Consider the following 21,273-nt stretch of genomic DNA (forward strand, 5'->3'; position numbering starts at 1 on the left):
TCTTTTATTCGATATAACAAATGCCAATATTTTATACTTTAATTATTTTTATGATAATTGTCATGTGTCAATTAGAAATACATTTATCGGTGTGACTAAAAAAGTGTAGTCTATTGTGAGCTATTGTAACAGAGTCAGATAGTCAATGCTAAACGTTACAAATAATCATAAATCAATTTCAACAAAATAATGAAGCAAAAATGCCCAGCATACGCTGAAAGATATACATCAAGGATATTTTCGTACATGATGATGCTCGACCACATTTTGCAGGACCTGAGTCGAGGAAACTGTAGAAGCACTTTGCTTTGATGTATTTCCCTATCCACCATATTCACTAGATGTTGCTCCTTCAGATTATTTCCCCGCAACACTGATTTATGCAAAGAGGCTTTTCTGGAAAGAGATTCTGCTCTTATGAAAGTATCAAAAATAGGCTTGGTGATTGAATTGTTTCAAAACAACCAGACTTCTTCCTTTGCAAAATCTGTTTGTTGTCTGATTAATTTGCAAATATTGTAGCTTCTGATGGAAAATATTTTGAATAAATTTTCTTTCTATCTGGGAAAGGGGAAACAGATGTCTTTTATTTGCTCAAAAAGAGGCAGAATCATGTTTATACACTCAACATTAGGACTTAAAGTCATTCCTCACATATTTCCTAATAGCGTAGTAATTATCAGTCTACCTTACAATCGGAAAATCTCTTACAAGATTCTCAATAATGATTGGCAAATTTTCTGCTGCCCCTTCCCCCTAAAAAAGGCAGTGTTAGTTGCAGTGGGGCTAAATCATAGCTTTACCATTTAATTTAGATTAATATTTATCTTTTTTTTATATCACATTAGGTATTAAGAGTGACACTACAAAACAAAAATGTTTGACTACTGCTATTTATGCAGACTTTTCTGTATAGAATCCAGTATTTTGATGCTTTTAACTATTATTATTATTTCATTTAAAAAATGTTGCATCATCAGTGTTCTTGATGGCTCACAAGATGATATATTACCTGATAATTAAGAGAGCTGAAAAAAATCAAATGCAGAATGCTTATTATGATATTAATTAAAATGCAGATATCAGCATTGAATTAATACAAAGTCCAGGATCTGGATGTCGAGTATCTGGAATGATCTAAAATCTGGACCTCAAAGCCACCAACAACTTTTTTAGCTCAAAGGGGCAATTTGTCCAGAAGGGCTATTAATTTTGTTTTAGCATTTTGCATTGGTTCACTATAAACGGCGAATCACTTTTTTAATTGTTGCCACCAAATATTAAAGCCCTGTATTATATTTAAAGAAATTAAATAATAAAGAATCTGCATAAATGTTTGTATGTTTTTTGCATTGTGATAAAACATCAGTAAAAAGAGAACTAAAATTTTCAATAATGTACGTCTCCACTCGAATATGGGCATCTGGAAGCCCAAATTTGGAACTTGTTTCATTATCTATCTCATATTTTGTAAAGCATTTATGAGTTTTTAAGGAACTCAATAATTTCAAGCGAGCAATGGCAACACTGCATGGGGGAGGGGATTATCTCCAACGCGCAAGACTGTGTATCTGAAATTCTAAGATATGCTCTTTTAAATATTTTATGATATTGCTGTTGAATTGAATTTTATAAATTAAGTGTAAAGAACATGATATTTAATCAGTAAAGGTAACACATAAAATATAATAATGCCCCTCTGGCCATAATATAAAATCTGAAGGCATTTAGATTTTTTGGAGGGATATGCTTTACACATGTGCATTTGACCCCCCCCCCCCAACGAAAAGTAAAATGTGTGGAGAGTCCGATTATTAATTTCACTTCGGCACTAAATAAAATACCTCGTTAATTGGAAAAACAGTCATTTTAGCATAAATTTGTATGATCAATATTTAGGCTCCATAGATGTGTATCTACTTGGCATACATCTCAATCCTGAAACATTCTACGTCGTTAATTTTACACATACTAATAATATATTTTTTATCTCCGACGCCAACCTGGTGAATCATTATTATATTTTGCTTTCTTCACTGCATGTTTATCAAAACATGACAACTTGAGTAATGGCTCGTGTTGTGATGCCTAAAGAATTTTTTTATGTTAGTAATTGAATAATAAAAAGTATAAAGCATTTTAAGTTGACATTATGCTTGGTGATGATTACAGATTTAAGTTAAGTGGGCTAAGAAATGTTGATGGGGAAAAATTTAATAAAAATTTCTTTCCATATACCAAAAATAAATTTTGTTAATGATACTCATAGGCCAAAAGGTTACATTTAGTGCTGTTTGAATTAAGAATAATCGATTTGTTATTCATATAAACGCAGAACCAGTGCTAGGGCTCGTATGGCCATACCAGGCGACAGAATTTAGGGTAGATAAGGGAGGTGCTTGGTAGCAGAATTTAGACTCACAGAGACTGCATCAGCTGGTAAGATATCTAGCCCTGGCCCTCAATAAGGCTTAAGTATATGTGTTAATGTATTTATTCAGGACTCGGATGAGCTTTAAGCATGTGCAAGAAATAGACATAAGTATAATAAGTAACTAGTCTAATACAATTCAAGCTTAATTGTGTCAGTGCGCTATACGTAGCATATTCGGAAACTAAGCACCATTTCATTCTAGCGCTGTCGCAGCGCTGTGGTAGGCATCCCGCGCATGCGCACTAGTCTTTCTTGTTCACTGACTTTCAATTGTCGCCATTTTGGGTTCTCTATGTTGTGTTTTCAGTTTGCTGTGCACATTAAAAATGTTTAAGACAATTAGTTCTCCCGCTGACTGTGAGATTCGTGCCGTGATTAAATTTTTGAACGCGAGGAATGTTAAACTGGCCGAAATTTATCGTCAAGCGACAGAAGTTTACGGTGAATACGCGATAAGTGATGGAATGGTGAGAAAGTGGGTAAGAATGTTCAATGTAGGTAGAACAAATGTCCACGCCAAGTGCCCGTTTTAGTGCAAGCCGTGAGAGAGTGGGTGATGACCCGAGACCAGGCCAGGCAAACACTGTCATCACGAGCGATCTCATCGTCAAGGTGGATGACCTAGTGAGAAGTGATCAGCGTGTCACATTGCAAATGTTGGCGGTAAAGGTGGATGTCAGCTATGGAACCGTGTGGGCAATTGTTCACGATAGGTTGCGATATCGGAAGGTGTGTGCCACTTGGGTTCTGAAGCAGCTCAACAACCAGCAAAATAACTGCATACGGGGCTAGCACTGCAACACCTGTTTTGGTATCAGGAAGATCCGCTTTCATGGAGTGGATCGTCACAGGTGATAAGACCTGGTGCCATCACTACGAGCCAGAGACAAAGCGGGACAGCATGAAGTGGAAGCATGTGTCGGCACCTCCCCCTGAAAAGTTCAAAGTCGTGCCGTCAGCAGGCAAAGTGTTGCTCACCGTCTTTTTCGACGTTCAAGGTCCGCTACTTGTGGAATTCCTCGAGCACATAAAAACCATTAACTCCGATGTGTACTGGGAGACACTCCGACGCGTACGCAGGTTCATCAAGAACAAAAGACCGGGGCTACTCACGGAGGGTGTGGTTCTGCTCCATGATAACACGCGTCCACTTGTCTCCAGAGTCATACACATGGAACTAGCCAGGTTCAAGTGGGAGACATTGGACCATCCACCCTACAGTCCGCAACTGTCGCCCTAAGATTTCTATGTGTTTGGTCCACTGAAGAAACATCTGAAAGGGAAGCGCTTTAACTCAAACGATGTACTCAAGGACGCTGTGAAGGACTGGGTCTCGTCACATACACAGGAATTCTGCGAACAAGGAATCCTGCTGCTTGTTCATCAGTGGGATTGTTGTGCTCAGGCCTATGGTGTATATTTGAATAAAGTCTACATTTGTACCCACCGTGTTGTTTCGTACCTTTTCATTTGATCACCCCTTGAAGGTAGAACAAAATCATCATTTACCATATCTTAGCTTGGGCACCACTATAGAGATATTAAATTTTTCAGAGCAAAGAATATGAAAATCAAGTGTCTTGCTGACATTCAAACCACACATCTTCCATTTTCTTGCTGATTAATCTTTTCCATGAGAGTATGCATAAGAGCATGTAATAACTCCCAACCCATTTTTTCCGAACATATTTCTAATACATTTTTTCTACCAGCTGACTAAAATCAGAACTAAGAATACCAGTAATTTCATCCTGAGTTCAATTCCTAATGGTATAATATTGTAACTTATAATGTTGTTTTGGAGGCATTTTATTGTGTTCTGCACATGCAGTATAAATATAAAGTCAGTGAGCCCTTTGCTATTACAGGTTTGTGCGTATCATTGCCTGTTAATTTATCTATGTGCTTATCATTTCTGATTTAAATTTTGGGCATATTTGCATTACATATAAAAATGTACTTGAATGTTCATAATGGGCAGTTTTCTTCATTAGGAAGGAAAAGTACCGAAAATTCCAGTAGTCCAAGAAATCTCAGATATAAGTGATGGTTGCAGTCTTGCTGCTGTCATATGTTATTATTGTCCTAGTTATTTTAGGTGGCAAGGTAATTTAATTATATTTTTATCATTATTATTTAAAAATTATATGAAATGGTATGTATATGTATATTTTTTTCTGCATTGCATATATGCCGGAAAATCTGGCATATATGCAATGTCAAATCCTGCTGTAGTGATCTTCGAGGGACTGGAAGTTTGGTTCATTATTTACATGATATAAAAATGGTTATCTTGCAAAAACGTTAAAATTGAATCAACATTCAGAGGGGGTGATGGATAACATTGTCACATCTTCTAAAGGAAGTAAATAATAAATCTAATTAAAAAAAATAATAAAAAAAACATATTGAGATTTACTTATGCACTCACAATCATCAAATTTGTTGGTTTTTTCTTTTACAGTTTCACTATATGTTAATTATTTTACTCGAAAAGTACTTAATTTGTAATTATTTTATCCATAACTATGTAAAAACACTAAAAAAGAATAAATAAAAAATACTGATGAGTTTACTTAATTTTTTAAACCAAAAATAATATGTAATTTTCTGCTGGTGTAATTTAGATTGCTAGAAATCTGTGGTTACAAAGAAAAGATTCAAAAACTTTTGTAAAGACTACCCCATGTCTTCCAAAAGACCTACAAAATGTAAAACCCTTATTCAAAGGACATAACTTGGAGAGGATTTATACTGAAACAAAACAAGCTAAAATGGATCAAAATTTCATTCTTTTAAAGATGAATAAAGTGTAAGCCTCTGCTCAAAAGATTGACTATGTTCTCTTTCCCTAACCAGTGAAAATTTCAGAATTTCCATCATAGTATCAGCCTTGACTAGACCTACATCTGACAGTTCAGTTGAGGAATTTAAATAGAATCAGAGAAGCCTAAAATTTATTTAACAGAGAAATTTAACAGGTCTGGAACTTTCTGCAAAAGTACGCATACAGCTCTTCTCCATAAAACAGAGCATAATCAATAGTCACCACTTCAAAGTACTAGGAATGTTAAATACAACGCAGTGCAAAGCACATCTAAAGAGCTAAGGTCACAGTATTCTGAATCCTCTGAAGTCAACTCTGAACTATAAACTGAGAAGCCGATGCTGTCTCTGGTCTTACATAGTTTTCCCCTGGCCACTGAGAAGTCTCTATTACCTCCCATTTCTCAAAATTACTAGAAGGTATACACATTTATGTATGAGCGTCAGGTATAGTTACAGATATATATAGAGATTAATTACAGTTATACAAGAGCTTGACCAAATGGTCACCAAGTTTGGCGACTTTTGACGATTTCTCGCCAAATTTGGGGACAAAAATTTGTCACTGAAACCATTACCATTTTTGCATCTTGACAATTTAGTGAGATAGCCATTTACTTCAATGTTATATAGACTTGTTTCTGCAGTCGTATTTTTCCAACCGAGCTTTGTCTCTTCAGACTTTTCATGTTATATTATGAAAAAGATGCTACAATTTCACGTATAATTTCCCTAAAATTATTTACACATATGCAAAATTCGTAACATTCTTCCCAAACACTGTGGTGACCAGAAAAATGCCCACAGAAAAAAAGCTTACAGGAATAATGCTCATAGGAAAAAAGCCCACACAGAAATATGCCCACACAGTAAAAAGGTCACATGGAAAAATGCTCACACGGAAAAAAGCTCACATACATATAAGCTCACATGGAAATAAGCCCACTGATAAATAAAATACGTAGAAATATCCTTACATTAATCAATCAATAATTAATCGATTTGAACATCGTACACCTACTTGAATTTTTCAAAGAAAAATTATTTAAATGATGAAAACAGCTATGGTATATATATATATATATATATATATATATATATATCAAAAACTGTTTAACTTGTGTGTAGATTCAGTTGCTATATAAGATTAACAAGTGAACTGTTTTGAATTAGGAAAAGGAGAGGAGGAGGGAAGAAAATTGAAACAGAATATACAGTGAAAAATTATTACAATTTTAATTGTTAAAAAAATAAAATAATAGTAAATATAAGTTACACATTTTATAATATAAACATTTAGAAGAATAGCAAATATAAAAATTATTTTATTTAAATTACGTAAAATACCTTATTATATGTAAATCATAAATGTATATTTCAAAAAGTTATAAATACATAAAATTACTGAATATTAGCTAATATGTGTAAATATCTAATTTTATCATCAATTTCATCATAGTTTCTTACATGATTTGTGATTACTAACTATAAGTTTTCATATTTGCTTTTTTTTTTGTTTAAACTTCAGTACACCCTGTATTTACAATAGCTAATAATAAATGTTGACAGGCTAAATCTTTTTTCAGTCCATGAAATAAAAACCACATACTGGGATGGCTACAATTAAATAATGAATTTAGTACCTAATGAAAGCTTTCGTAACAATTTATGGTTTTAGGAGATTTTTCTGAGGTTGCTTCATAATGATTCCACACTTCGATTGGAAACTGTGGTCTTCTAGAACTTTTTTGGTTCCAAACTTAAATAACTACATTCAAACATCAATTCCTATAGATATACATCAAAAGTATGCAAAAGTAGAGCAGGAAAAAAACTTAACTATTGGCAGTTACAAGAATAAAAATGTCGTACAGGGGCAGTGGTATAAAATATTATAGTACATGCAGACTTTTACTATAGTTTTAATTCTTTTATATACTGCCTTTGAAATGGTTAATGTGATCGTATGTCCAATAATTTTTTCAAATGATTAAATCATTTTTTCTTTTAAAACTTAAGTAGGTGTACAATGTTCAGATCGATTAATTATTGATTGATTAATGTAAGAATATTTCTACATATTTTATTTATCAGTGGGCTTATTTCTATGTGAGCATCTATCAATGCGAGCTTTTTTCTGTGTGGTCTTTTTTCCTGTGAGCATTTATACCTGTGAGCATTATTCTTGTGGGCTTTTTCCTAGAGCCAAGACTGCACATCCCGAGCAATGCAATCCTTGGACAGGAAACCATACTTACAACTAAGGAAAATCAATCTAATATGGAAACAGTAATTTCACTAAATGACGTACAGCAAATCAAATACTAAATCAGTAATTAAATTCTAATTTATACATAGATAAGACCATATTCTCAATTTATTATTTACATTATATGCCCTGTGGGGGCTATGCACTATAGCATAATAAGGGGCTAGCCTGTTTAAATGAACGGCTTTAGGCTTGGAATTTGATGAATTATAAAGCTGAACTATGATGCTGTCCAGCCTGTTTAGGACTGTGTAAAGATCACTATAGGGGGACTGTTGTTTAAGAGAACGTCCTTTCTGTCAAATCAGATTCCATAACCATACCTTCTTACATTCGTTCAGTTTATGCCCTGTAGCTGTTATGTTGTATCGCAAATTTCTGTTTTCAGTTATGCATCCAGGAAGCAAAAATGCTCCTCTTGCTGGTACTGTAATATCATTGTCTTGAGCTATTATTTAGTGGACATATTTAACTAAACAGGGTTATGGTTTAAACAGGCAAAGTGCAGTTTTTTATTTTTAGAGTCCAAGGGAAAGTTATATTTCTTTAGAAAGCCTAATCCAGGTATGCAAGGGTCTGTAATATCTGCTACATGTACTATTTGATGGTAGGCCGCCCTTCCAAATGTGATATTAAAGTTTAACTTTCTATCAGTCACAATTTTACTATTGGGTATAATCTCGAGGGTAATGCAGTACAGTATCCTGATGAGTTTACATTCCAGTCGTTGAGCCAGTTTTTTTCTAATGATGGTAACATTGGCTCCTGTATTGATGGTTATATTGAGTGGAGCTCCATTTATATGTTCCATGATAAAAAGTCCATTATTGTTTCCACACATTGTAGAAACCTGAAACACTTCAATATGGAGCTTTTCAATATCTAGCAACCTCCATGCAGTAAGATATCCACTAATTAGTTGTTGGAACATGTTTAGCTCTGAGATGAGGTGTTCTGCAGTTCTTTCATATGTAGTATTGACCACTGCTGATCCTGCACTTCAGGTTCAGCTGTCACTTCTACCTTCCTTAAGGCATTAGCCTGCCTGGTTAAATCATCTAGATGAGCAGTCAGTTGATCCAAGTATGCAACTATTGCTGGATATGACCAGCTCTGAATGAGTGGTAGTCTCTATGGTTTCCTTGCCTGGCTGCCTCGAATTTCATTGCATACACAAAAGTGCTTTTAAAATCATTGATATCTGCCATTCATGTGGCTTTTTCAGGCCTTCGATGAAGTACTGCAGTAACAAGATTTCCTTTATTTTTGTTGGGCAGTTCAGAAAGTCATGATGAGACAACCTTTCAACATCTGCGATGAGCTCCTGGAGTGCTTCTGTGGGAGTTTCTTGGCGAGATTTTAGCTGAAACATACTGTAGTCTTTTAAACACATTGTGTCAAAGTGCAGCTCCAGAGCACTGGATAGAGCATTGAAATGTAACCTCTGGTTTTTAGGCAGTTTGGAGGATATCTGCTGCATCTGGTCTCATAGAAGCAGTCAGGTGGCAGGCCTTAGCATGGGAATCCCATTTATTTGCAGTCATCACTATAGAAAACTGAGTCTTGTACATTTACCAGGAGGTTTTTCCATTATATGTGGATAGCTTTAGAGAGGTATGAGAAGACATGGCTGGGAATTTAAAAGTGCCAGAATTTCTTCCTTCTATAATTATGGATTTCTTTAAGCCAGTTTCTTTGGATACAGCAGAAACTCTGTTGTTTTACAAAGGAAACTCTCTCTCTGATTTTGTTGTTTGATGGCAGAAAACTCTTTCTTCACTTTGTTGTTTGGCCAGCAGAAGCTCTTTCTTCAGTTTCACCAACTTTATTTTCAGCTGTGTCTGTTCTGCCATCCATTGCCTCAAATTTGTTGTCTATTATAGAATTTTTTTTTTTTTTAATTTCTTCTTCAACATGCTTCAGTTTTTTCTTGAATTGTCTGGATGACCTTTTCCATCTTTTTCGGTTCGCTTTCATCTCTTTTTTAAGAGACTTGATGGCCAGTTCCATCTTTTCTTGGAAAGCAGCAAAGTCTGTCACCAGCTGGCTTAATTCCTCCTTCATAGCTCTTGTCACCAGCATTCAATCTCGCTTCTGAACCCAAAACTGTTGACTATGTATGGGTTCATAATGGATTCAATGCTCACTGAACTGATGATAGCTTGATAAAATTCATTTTCACAAAAGAAATAATTTACAGTTTTGAAACTTTCCACAGAAGTACTCATGCAGCTCTTCTCAGTATGATAGAGTGCAATCAGTAATTACCACTTCAAATTACTAGCGCATTACAAAGCGCATCTAAATAGTAAAGCTCGCAATGCTCTCAATAATTAAATCAACTCTGAACTAAAAATTGAGAAACTGATGTTCTCTCAAATCTTATAGTCTTCTTCTGTTCGCCAAAAAATCTCTAGTACCTTCGCCCCAAAATTACTAGAAGTCATATATGGTTAAAGTTACGTATAAGGGCTGGATACAGTTATAGACACATATAGAGATCAATAACAGTTATGCAGGGACCGATCAAAATGGTTGCCAAGTTTCGTGACTTTTTCTGATTTCTTGCCAACATCGGCAACAAAAATTAGACATCAAAACCACTGCTAGCTTGACAATATCTCACTAATTTAATGAAATAGCTTGAACTGTACTCAGGAGCTGGTTGACTTTGTATTTAATAACAAAGATTATCATCACAAAGATATTTACTTTATTATATATTTATTAATCATTTTGTTGCTGTAGAGGAACGCTCTGGCTCCAAAATATTTTAAATTCTCAATCACAAAGCTGTAAGATCTGTTACATCAAGTACACAAAAGGAAAGAATACTCAATTCAAATTACGTAGATCGAGAGTATAATGTGCTAGCAGCGCCTCCTGTCGGCAGCTCTTAATCACTACTGAACATACTCCCGACCTTGAAACCTTACGGGTTTCAAAATATTACAATTAGTATACACTGTTTTAAAGCACAATATAATAACAAACAATTGTAAGCAATAGCAATACAATGGTTAAATTTTTAAAATACACATTAAATCATAGATGCAATATAAACACTATAAAGAAACACATTACAATATACAACAAATAAATCTAATTACAATTCACAGGAAGAACACAAATGTCTCTCACATTTCTTTTTAACATTTTACCACCTGGTAATACTATGTTAATCACTCAAACTTTTTTATCTTTTCCAAAAATTATTTCTGCAATTCTACCTGTTAACCATTTTGTACTGGGCATATGCTCATCCTTGCCTAATACAAGAGAACCCACCTTAACATTATTTTTAGCAAACATCCATTTACTACGTTGTTGAAGGTTACTTAAATAGTCTCTCTTCCATAACTTCCAAATTTGTTGACTATATTTCGTTATTTTTTGCCATTTTGAGAGCCTATTTTCTGGTATCTCAACAAGTTGGGGTTCAGCTATTAAAGTTAAAGGCCTCCCTATGAGAAAATGCCCGGGGGACAAGGTTTCAAAATTATCAAATTCGGATGATAAGGGAGTAAGAGGTCTGGAATTTAATACGCTTTCAATTTCTAGAATTACAGTGAGAAATTCTTCAAGAAACAGATGAGCATTGCCAATAATTCGTTTCAAGTGAAACTTAAAAGATTTCACCCCGGCTTCCCAAAGACCGCCAAAGTTTGGTGATTTAGGAGGGATAAACCTCCACTCAATGTTTTCACTTAGCAGGTATTTAGTCAGTGTTTCATCTGGGTGTTTAACCAATTTATGCAATTTTCTTAGCTCAATGCTTGCACCCACATAATTCTTTGCATTGTCACTGAATAATTTCGCACATTTACCCCTGCGACTAAAAAATCTTTTCAAACAAGCTATAAAGGCATCTGAAGTAAGATCAGAGACGAAATCTAAATGGATGGCTTTGGTACTTAAGCATACAAATATGCACACATAAACTTTGTTTAGTTTACCCTTACACTGATTTTTAAATTTAATGTGGAATGGTCCACAAAAATCAGTTCTAACATTACTAAATGGGTAAGAAGGTGTTACTCGTTCTTTGGGCAGATCACCCATTATTGGAGTCTCAAAAACAGGTTTGTTTTTAAAACAAGTTATACATTGAAAAACAACTTTACGACAAACATTTCTGCCATTTAAGACCCAAATTTTACGTCGAACATGATACAATAATGCATTTGAACCAACATGCAAATACTTTAAATGATAATATCTCACAATTATTAAACTTAATGGATGTTTATCTGGCAGAACAATTGGATTTTTCTCATATGTACTGAGGTCAGAATGTTTCAGTCTGCCTCCAACCCTTAGAACATTGTCTTTATCTAAAAAACAGTTTAAAGATTTTACCTTGCTGTTGCTGGGCACTGAGGCACCTCTCTCAAGATGTTTTATTTCATCTACAAACTCACCTTGTTGGACTGACCTAAATAAATAGATTTCCGCTCTTCTCAATTCGCTAAATGTAAGGTGACCTGTAAGCTTTTGATTTCTTACATTATTGATAAATCTAAATACATAGCACATAACATGAACAATAGTTAAATAAGTATTACTCAAGGAAAGAATATCATCAACTATAGAACTATGATTTAAAACAGTAAAGGCAATAGGAGAATGATCATTAGAGTCATCAGTTTTCTTTAGTTCATCAGAAAAGTCATCTAATGAAATTAGAATGTCATTATTGTCTACCGAAACATCAGTCTTTTCTCTCAAAAATTGGGGTCCATGCCACCAAATGTCACTGTTCAATAAAATGTCAGCACTGACCCCCCCTGCTGAGGAGATCAGCTGGATTTTGCTTCCCAGGGCAGTGTGCCCAGGCACTGGTATCACTTAAACTCTGTATTTCGTTAACTCTATTGGCAACAAATGATTTCCATCGTTTCGTAAATCCTTTAATCCAATAGAGATTTATTTTTGAATCTGTCCAAAAGAACAGTAAGGAGGGCTTTTTTAAATCCACTGTTTTCTTGACTTTACTCGCTAGTCGGGCGGCAAGCAAAGCACCGAGTAATTCTAGTCTAGGTAGAGTGATTTTCTTTAGTGGCGTCACCCGACTCTTGCTAACCAATAAATTCACTTCGATATTATTATACTTCACAACTCTTGCATAAATAGCAGCACCATAAGCCTTTTGGCTAGCGTCGCAGAAGCAGTGTAGTTCTAAGATATCGGTTGACTCTTGTAAATTGAGCACATTTCTAGGAACTCGTAACTCTGAACGATCGGGAACTTCGGAGCACCACTGAAGCCATATTTTTTTGTAGATCTACAGGTATTGCTTCATCCCAAAAAATTTTCTTCATCCATAAGACTTGTAGAATGAACTTTGCACGAATAGTAAACGGCGAAAGCAACCCAAACGGATCAAAAATCCTTCCAATTGTACGTAGTAGGAATCGTTTGGTACTTTCGTTTTTAGACAGACTGTTCACTAGGCTCTGCTTTCCAAATATTAGACAATCTTCAGTAGGATTCCATGACAGTCCCAAAACTTTAATAGTGTTGACTTGTGGCTGTGTATCGAAACCTTCACGTGTCCAAAACTGCATCAATGTATTGTCATTCGTAGTCCATTTTCGTAGCACCATGCTAGCTTGGCTCATAATTGATGTAGCTTGAGTAGAGATCTCAAAAGCATCCGACACATTATCAGCTCCAGAAATAAAATCATCCACATACAAACAGCAGTCTAAGCATTCTGTTGTAGTCGGGAATTCTTCAGAATGCTTTCTCAGGTGAGTTTTCAAAGTAGCAGTCAAAAGGAATAGACTGCTCGTAACACAAAGAACACGATTAAATCTGTAAACTTGAATTTTACCATTTTCTTCCCACAGAAAACGAACTGCATCTCTGTCCTTTTCGGCTAATAAAATTTGTAGGAAAGCTTTCTCTATGTCTGAAGTAAAGGCGACTTTGTTTAATCTGAAATTAACAAGAATGTCGAATATGTTCGAATTCAGGTTTGGCCCTGACCACAGGCAATCATTTAGACTTAAATGCTTAAAGTTATGACTGGAACTTGCATCAAATACTATTCTCATTTTTGTAGTTGCACTTTCCTCTCTAAAAACTGGTTGATGTGGCAAAAATAGAACACAGGTTTATCAACAGGTTCTTTAGGACATCTAACTTCTCTATAATATTCTTATTTTCATAGTCTTTTAAAGTTTCAATATACTGCAAATGAAGATTTGGATCTTTTTGAAGTCTAAGCATAAGTAAATTAAGTCTGTTTTTAGCAACGATGAAGTTATTATTGAGCTCTCCCCAATCTCTTTTCCACGGTAATTGAACCTCATACCAGTTATCTTTAAAACGAACAGTTTTTTCAAATGTTTCTAAAGATTGATCTATCTCATTTTCAAAGGGATCATCTTTAATTCCTATAGACTCAAGTTGCCAAAATTTTTTAATTTCATTTTCTATATCACTATAATTATTAATTAATCCACAGTGAACTGTTCGCGTATTTTTAATATCTGAACTTAAAATACTACCAGTGGCTATAAAGCCAAAAACAGAGTTTTGAAATCTTAGCTCTGAATTGGGCACTTCAACTTGACCGAATTTTAAGATCTGATAAAACACCTCTGCGCCTAGTAATGCATCAATTTTTCCTCTTTTATAAAAGTTTGAATCAGCAAACTTAATGTTTTGAGGAAAATGTTCAGTCGGAACTTCTATATTATTGATTGGTATGGAGTCCGAGATTTTAGGCACGCACAAAAATTCTAAACTCATTTCAAAGTCAATACCGTTTGAAATAGAAGCACATACTTTAGAATTAATACTTATTCTCGTGTTATTTAATCCAGAAACCGCAACAGATATTTTTTCTCTTTTAATCCCTAACGAATTAGCACATTCAATCGTTAAGAATGACGTCATCGAACCTACATCACACAAAGCGCGAACTGATTTTAATTCACCGTAGCAATCTCTTATTAAAATATTCGCAGTAGAAAGTAAAACATTTTTGGTCTGACGCATTCCGTTTACCGCTGTGCCGACGAAAATACTTTCTTTATTGGTAGAAGAAGAGTCATAAACAAATTTTTCAGCATTCGGATTGAGACTGACTGTCGTCTTCTCCCCCCCTACTTCCGGCTTTGAAATATGAGCACTTTCGGATTTATTTTGTTTTTCATTTTCGAAATATAATAGCGTTGAATGCTTTCGTGAACATTTTTGACACCGATAATTAGACGAACACGTTCGAACGGAATGGTTTTTCAAACAGTTAAAACAAAGCTTATTTCTTTTCACGAATTCCCACCTGTCATTGACAGAAAGCTGTATAAATTCCGGACACTTATATAATGAATGGAATTCTTCACCACGGCACATTATGCATTTCAAATTTATGTTTTTTGTATTAGAAGTGGATATCATACTCGTAAGTTTTTTAGGTGGAGAATTATTACTCGTTTTTACCTCCTTTATTTTACTATTTTGAAGCATTCTCGCTTGGCTTTGTAAAAACAAAAGTAATTGTACAATCGTACCAAATTCTTCCGAGTTTTTTAATTCCTTTTCCCACCAGTATCGAGTCGATTTATCAAACTTATCCACTATCAAATATACAATCATTATTTCCGATAAGTTTTCTACCTCGTAGTTTAAAATATTTAAAGTTCGAATACACTCGTTCGTTACATCAATTAAATTTAGAATAGAACTAGATGTCTCGCTAATACTCGGCTGATTCAAAAGCTTTTTTATTATAGCATTTAAAAGCTCACGTTTATTCGAATACCTATCTTCTAAAAGTTTCCAAGCTATATCGAAATTTGTATCCGAAATAGAAATAGACTGTATTACTCCCAGAGCTTCGTCCTTACAACTAGCTTTTAAATATTGCAATCTCATTGCATTACTCGAAATAGATTTGTTTTCTATTACACTAGCTTTAAACATATCTTTAAACATTATCCAGTTCTCTATTTTACCATTGAATATTGGTACCGATAGCGTCGGTAACTTAACATCCGAAAACACATTTGAATTATTATTACTCGGCACAGGAGAAACAGAATGTTCAGAATTCATCTTATTTTTTACTACTGCTAATTTACGTTTAATCATCAATAGCAACTCATCAACAATATCATCTGTATCTTCTTTATCCTTAATAAAGTTATCCAATTCTTCGGGTTTACATGTTTCGAAAATTGAATAAAATACAGATTTAAGTTCGTTAGAAATTTCATTAGTTTTAGTTTCAAATAGCTGCAACGCAACTGAATCTGAAACATCTAATGACGAAACAACTTTATCTTTATGCTTCGTCAGTGAACTTTTTAACACTCTTTTTCTAGTTTTTAGAGCTTCCATATTTATAACAGTTATACTCTTCAAATTTAATAGAGATTAAAATGGGAGAGCTCACCTTCAATTCTCGACGGACCACTTGAACTGTACTCAGGAGCTGGTTGACTTTGTATTTAATAACAAAGATTATCATCACAAAGATATTTACTTTATTATATATTTATTAATCATTTTGTTGCTGTAGAGGAACGATCTGGCTCCAAAATATTTTAAATTCTCAATCACAAAGCTGTAAGATCTGTTACAGCAAGTACACAAAAGGAAAGAATTCTCAATTCAAATTACGTAGGTCGAGAGTATAACGCGCTAGCAGCGCCTCCTGTCGGCAGCTCTTAATCACTACTGAACATAGTTATTTACCTCAATGTTAAATAGACTTGCACCTATAATCTTATTTTTCCAGTAGAACTTTATCTCTTCAGACGTTTCATACTACATTATACGAAAGATACTACAGTTTCACATATAATTTCAGTAAAATTATATATATATACACATACACACATTGCCCTCCAAAAGTTAAGGAACAGTGTTTTTTTTTTTTTTTTGTTTTGTTTTTTTGTTTTGTTTTGTTTAATTTCAGAATGAAGTAACATAGAAACAAGAAAATGAGAGGACATGTTCTCTAAACAGTTATTTAATAAATGTAACATAGAATTTTTTCCAAAGTTCAATGCAAACTTGAAATACAACAAAAAATTGCGCTCTTGGCAGAGAAATCCAGTCTTGGAGAAACACAGTTTTTTGAGGAAAAGTGTGGTGGTAGCATTACAAAAGTGGGTTCTAATAAAGAATGTGTCTAGCCTTAACTGCAATACATTGGCAGCAGTGACTTTCTGTGCTGTCAATTAAGTTGTTGGGCAGTGAAATGGGAAGCAATGACAAAACATGGAGTAATCCGTGTTCAAACTCATCCAGCAGCCTTGGAGGAGGACTTAAAGCAGCAACCTGTCTCCCAAGGTAGTCCCAAAGATGTTTTATTGGATTCAAGTCAGTGGATTGAGCTGGCCATTCCATCCGCTCCATATCGTGATCCTCAAGATATTCTTCAGCAACCCGAGCTTGGTGAGGTTGCACATTGTCCTCCGTCAGAAGAAATCCAGGACCAATAGCAGCGGCATATGGGAGGGCATATTGATCGAGGATCTCGTCACCATATCTTGCACCGCTCAAAGTTCCTCCTTGGAACACATGCAGATCAGTATGACCACCAAGAAAGATCCCAGCCTAAACCATTATTCCACCACCTCTGTAACTGTGTCTTTCCACAGTGTGGAAAGTTTGATTCCACAGTGTGATTGATTGTATCTGGTGCGTTATACCCCCCAGATCAGCTGATGGCTTGAATCACTTTTCATTGTGAACCTGGACTCATCTGTGAAGAGAACAGATGCCCATTGTTGACTGGTCCAGGAGACGTGTTCTCTTGCCCAACATAAATGAACATCTCTGTGTCCTCGGGCCAAGGGGACACAAACAACTGGTTGTCTTGCATACAGACCTGTACTGTGCAGGCATCTGTGCACTGTAGTAGCTGAGATTTTTGCTCCTGTTCCCACTAAATCATCTGTCATAAACTAAAGCATGGTAATATTGGGCTGAAAGATTTAAATAATGGTCTTCTGCATGTGTTGTAACTCTTGTTTTGCCTGGAACATGTCCTCTAGACACAAAATCCTCGGATTCAAACTGATTCCATAGCAGGTGAACCACACTACAAGAGACATTGAGACAACAAACAGCATCAGCTTGTGGTGTCTTCATTTCCATCCATCTGATCACCCAACACCTCAACGAATTGGGAAAATGACTTCTCTTGGAAATTGATAGACTCTCATAGATATTGTCAATGAAAATGGTAAAAACAATTGAAGATCAATGTTTGAGAACAAGACTTACAATTTTTGCAATTTTTCTCCAACTCCTGTAAAAGTATTCATTTCTATAAAATAAAAGTGTAGGCTATAGTTTTTAAAAATATTTCCTTAAACTTCTTTACTCTCCTACATATAAACTGTGAATATAAATATTACTGACATTTTTGTAATGGTGGGCTTTGAAAAACATGGCTGTTCCTTAACTTTTGGAGGGCAGTGTGTGTGTATATATATATGCATATTACATATATACATATTTTGTGTGTAATATATATACACACAAAATTTTTAACAATATTGTTTGGTTTTATGGTCATGAACATTGTATGATATACTAAGATACGCTTGTTGTGCCTCATTGTCAAAATATTGGATTCACACCTGTTGTGCAGTGCCTTTATTTAGAACAGGAGAAAAGCGGAGGTAAAGATAAAATAGAAGTAATGTTAAGGGGTTTTCTTTATATGAATTTTATAGAATATGGGTTCCAATCTAAGGTGAATGATTCTAATCTAAAGGTGGATGATTTTAAGGTTTAGCATGTTTTTTTTTTTTTTTTTTTTTTTTTTTTTTTCATTTAAACTTGCAGAAATTCTAGGAAAAATATGTAAAGCACAAGATTTCAAAGGAGTCCTTACAGTTTGTTATATCCAATTTTCATATTTTTGGAGTTTTATTATAGCAGTATGAAAGAACATTACATGTATAAGAACTTGGACAAGATTAAAAGGTTCATTCATTATATCTGATGGTTTGTGGTAGTGAGGTTCGACTGTATTTTCACTTTGATGTATTTCCTTAAAGGCTGGGCAAAATTTTTTAAAAGGAAGTTTATTGCCTTTTTTTTTTTTTTTTTTTTTTTAAATAAGACAAGTTATATTAAATATTGAGCAAGTGCAGTCCTTTACAGGATCCTGTCATTAAAAAACAGTGATATATAATTATATTATTAATAACTCCTTCAGAGAGCAGTGAAAATTATTTTCTTATAAGCACTGAGGGAAATATAAAATCGAATTAAGTACTGCAAAGAAATTATTTATTCTAAGAAAATTTGTTGCTGCTGCATTACAGTTGGGGAATAAAACTCATCACTCTTCAGTTTCTTGTTGAGGCTTGGCAATCTTATTTTTTATAATGTACTTTAGTCTTCCATAGCGTAGTTTTTGTTTAATAAGTCAAATTGAAATTTTCAATTAATATTGTGTAATTCTGTTTGTTACTTAACTTTTTAATACAAGTCATAACTATTTTTTTAATTAATTGAGGTTAATTTCTTTTTGTGATGCTGCTTTTTTTTTTTTTTTTTTTTTTTTTTCAGATGTACATTGGAATGATTCTACGGGTATATACAATTTACAATTAGTGAAAAAGTTTTGTTCTGAATGCTTACCTCGAGAAATAAACTTTTTGACTCTTGAAGATCTGTTATACCTACACCCATCAATAAAAGAAAATGTATTAGCATTTGTTGCTGACCTATTGTATATGTTTGTCATTTGGCGAGCAAGTTGTGTTACCAGGAGAAGAGAGAAAGTTCACAATGATTCTAGTCTAGTGCCATTAGAAAGTAAGTATCTAATCAAAAGAAACTAAGCAAAAAATTATTGTTATTATCATTATTATTAGTCCAAAGGGGCTGTAGTCCCTGAAGGATTATTGTTTTCGTTTTGCGATTTTGCATTGAAAACTTTAAAAGGCTGTATCACTTTTTAAATTGTTGCCACCGAATACTATCACCCTGTATTATATTTGAAGAAATTAAATAATGAAGAATCTGCATAAATGTATGTATGTTTCTCGTACTGTGATAAAACAATGGTACCTAGAGCCATCCAATTTTGAATGACACTGTCCTACTGCGAATATGGGCATCTGAAAGCCTAAATTCGAAATTTGGAATTTGTTTTATTATCGATTTCGTATTTTATAAAACTTTAACGAATTTTAGATTTAACAAACTCAATGATTTAAAAGTGAGCAATGGCAATGCTGTACAGTGGGGGGAAAAAAAAATATCTTCAGCGCGTAAGACTGTGTATCGGAAATTCTAAAGGTATGCATATTTTAAAATTATTTTGCGACATTACTGTTGAATTGTGTTGGAAAATATAGCTTATTATAAACCTTTTACTGCATCATCTCTCCTCCTTGAAATGTTTATTTAGTTTAGTTCTTATTTTAATGTAATATAGTAGTTACTTCTACTTCTTTTTCTTGCTGCCACTGTTTGCATTGAGAATGGACTGTTTCAACCTAATTGAGATGCAAAAACGAAACGTGATGTTACGTCATCTGAAAAGCTGATTGGTTGCCGTGAATGACGTCATTCCTACTTCTGCTATAACTATCTCGCGTCGCTCAGTTCCTGCTTTGAAAGATTCCGAGAAGGAAAAATTGTTAAACTACCTATATTCTTAGTCGAGGTCAAAAGAAACGAAAAGGGTAAATAAATCTACCAAATAAAGCAACTTCATGGATTAGACGTCATAGTCCGTGCTTACAAATCCAGACCTGGCCCTGTGCAATGCCACAGGTACCAGAGATACGGACACACTCGAGATCTATGTCATTACAAACTTAGGTGTCTTAAATGCGCCGAACCACACGAAACTTACACCTGTAAGAAGAACAAGGACAAACTACCAGCGCTCTGCGTTCTGTGCGGCGATTGCCACCCGAGCAACTTGAAGGAATGTAAATACCATCCGGATAACCTACCCAAAAGAGTCTTCAATAAGAGCAATCAAAACGAGAAAAAGCATGAACAGAAACAATTTCAATTAAATAAAGAAGATTTTCCTACTCTCCCTGGAGCTACGGAAAACGAAAATACTAAAAATCAACCAAGCTGGACAACTCAAAAGGAAAACAAAAATAAACAAGAAAGCGAAGCTAAAGAAGTTTCATTTTTTGAGTGGATAAAAACCCAACTCCTAAAAGCGAAAGAATTCTTTACAGAATTTAAAAAAGCAAAAAACATCATGGGTAAACTCGAGGTCGGAATGGCCGCAATTGAATATTTCACTTCTTTAGACTATGACTTTTAGACCTCATAGCAATATAAACGCAATGATTTCAGCTACCAATAGCTTCTTAAAAATTTCCTATTTCAATGCGAACGGTGTCATAAAACAATATCAAGAAATTAAAGATTACTTGGATAAGTACAACATTGATGTCATGATGATAGGTGAAACTCACCTTAAAGCTTGCGATAAATTTAAAATAAACGGCTACAATATTATAAGGAAAGACAGAACCTGAAGTAGATGGGGTGGTACTGCAATTATCATTAAAAATCACTTAAAGCATACTGAATATGATCTTCCTCACAATAGTCTGCTCGAATTTACTTCAGCTATCATTTATACTGCTTTAAATGAAGCCTACCTATTTATTTCTATTTACAATCCTTCTAATAATCTGATGACTAATAATGACCTGGATATCTTAACCTCCACCAACTTCCCGACTATCATCGCAGGGGACTTGAACGCAAAGCATAATGCTTGGAA

The 21,273-nt window shown here is 34.4% G+C and overlaps 1 protein-coding gene across 5 annotated transcripts in view; it reads left to right on the forward strand.

Annotated features, from left to right (window-relative positions):
* Positions 1–21,273, forward strand: part of LOC118186934 (patronin-like) — a 275,820-nt gene that overhangs the window by 169,618 nt on the left and 84,929 nt on the right. For all 5 annotated transcript variants that reach the window (XM_085823647.1, XM_085823648.1, XM_085823644.1 and 2 more), the window contains 2 exons: positions 4,429–4,540; positions 19,077–19,325. In XM_085823647.1, the coding sequence (XP_085679773.1) occupies positions 4,429–4,540; positions 19,077–19,325 (361 nt within the window). The remainder of the gene's footprint in view (positions 1–4,428; positions 4,541–19,076; positions 19,326–21,273) is intronic.

This window comes from Stegodyphus dumicola, chromosome 9 (assembly GCF_044657685.1).
Source record: "Stegodyphus dumicola isolate Sdum_Otavi_A_Nest chromosome 9, ASM4465768v1".
NCBI classification, from domain to species: Eukaryota; Metazoa; Arthropoda; class Arachnida; order Araneae; family Eresidae; genus Stegodyphus; species Stegodyphus dumicola.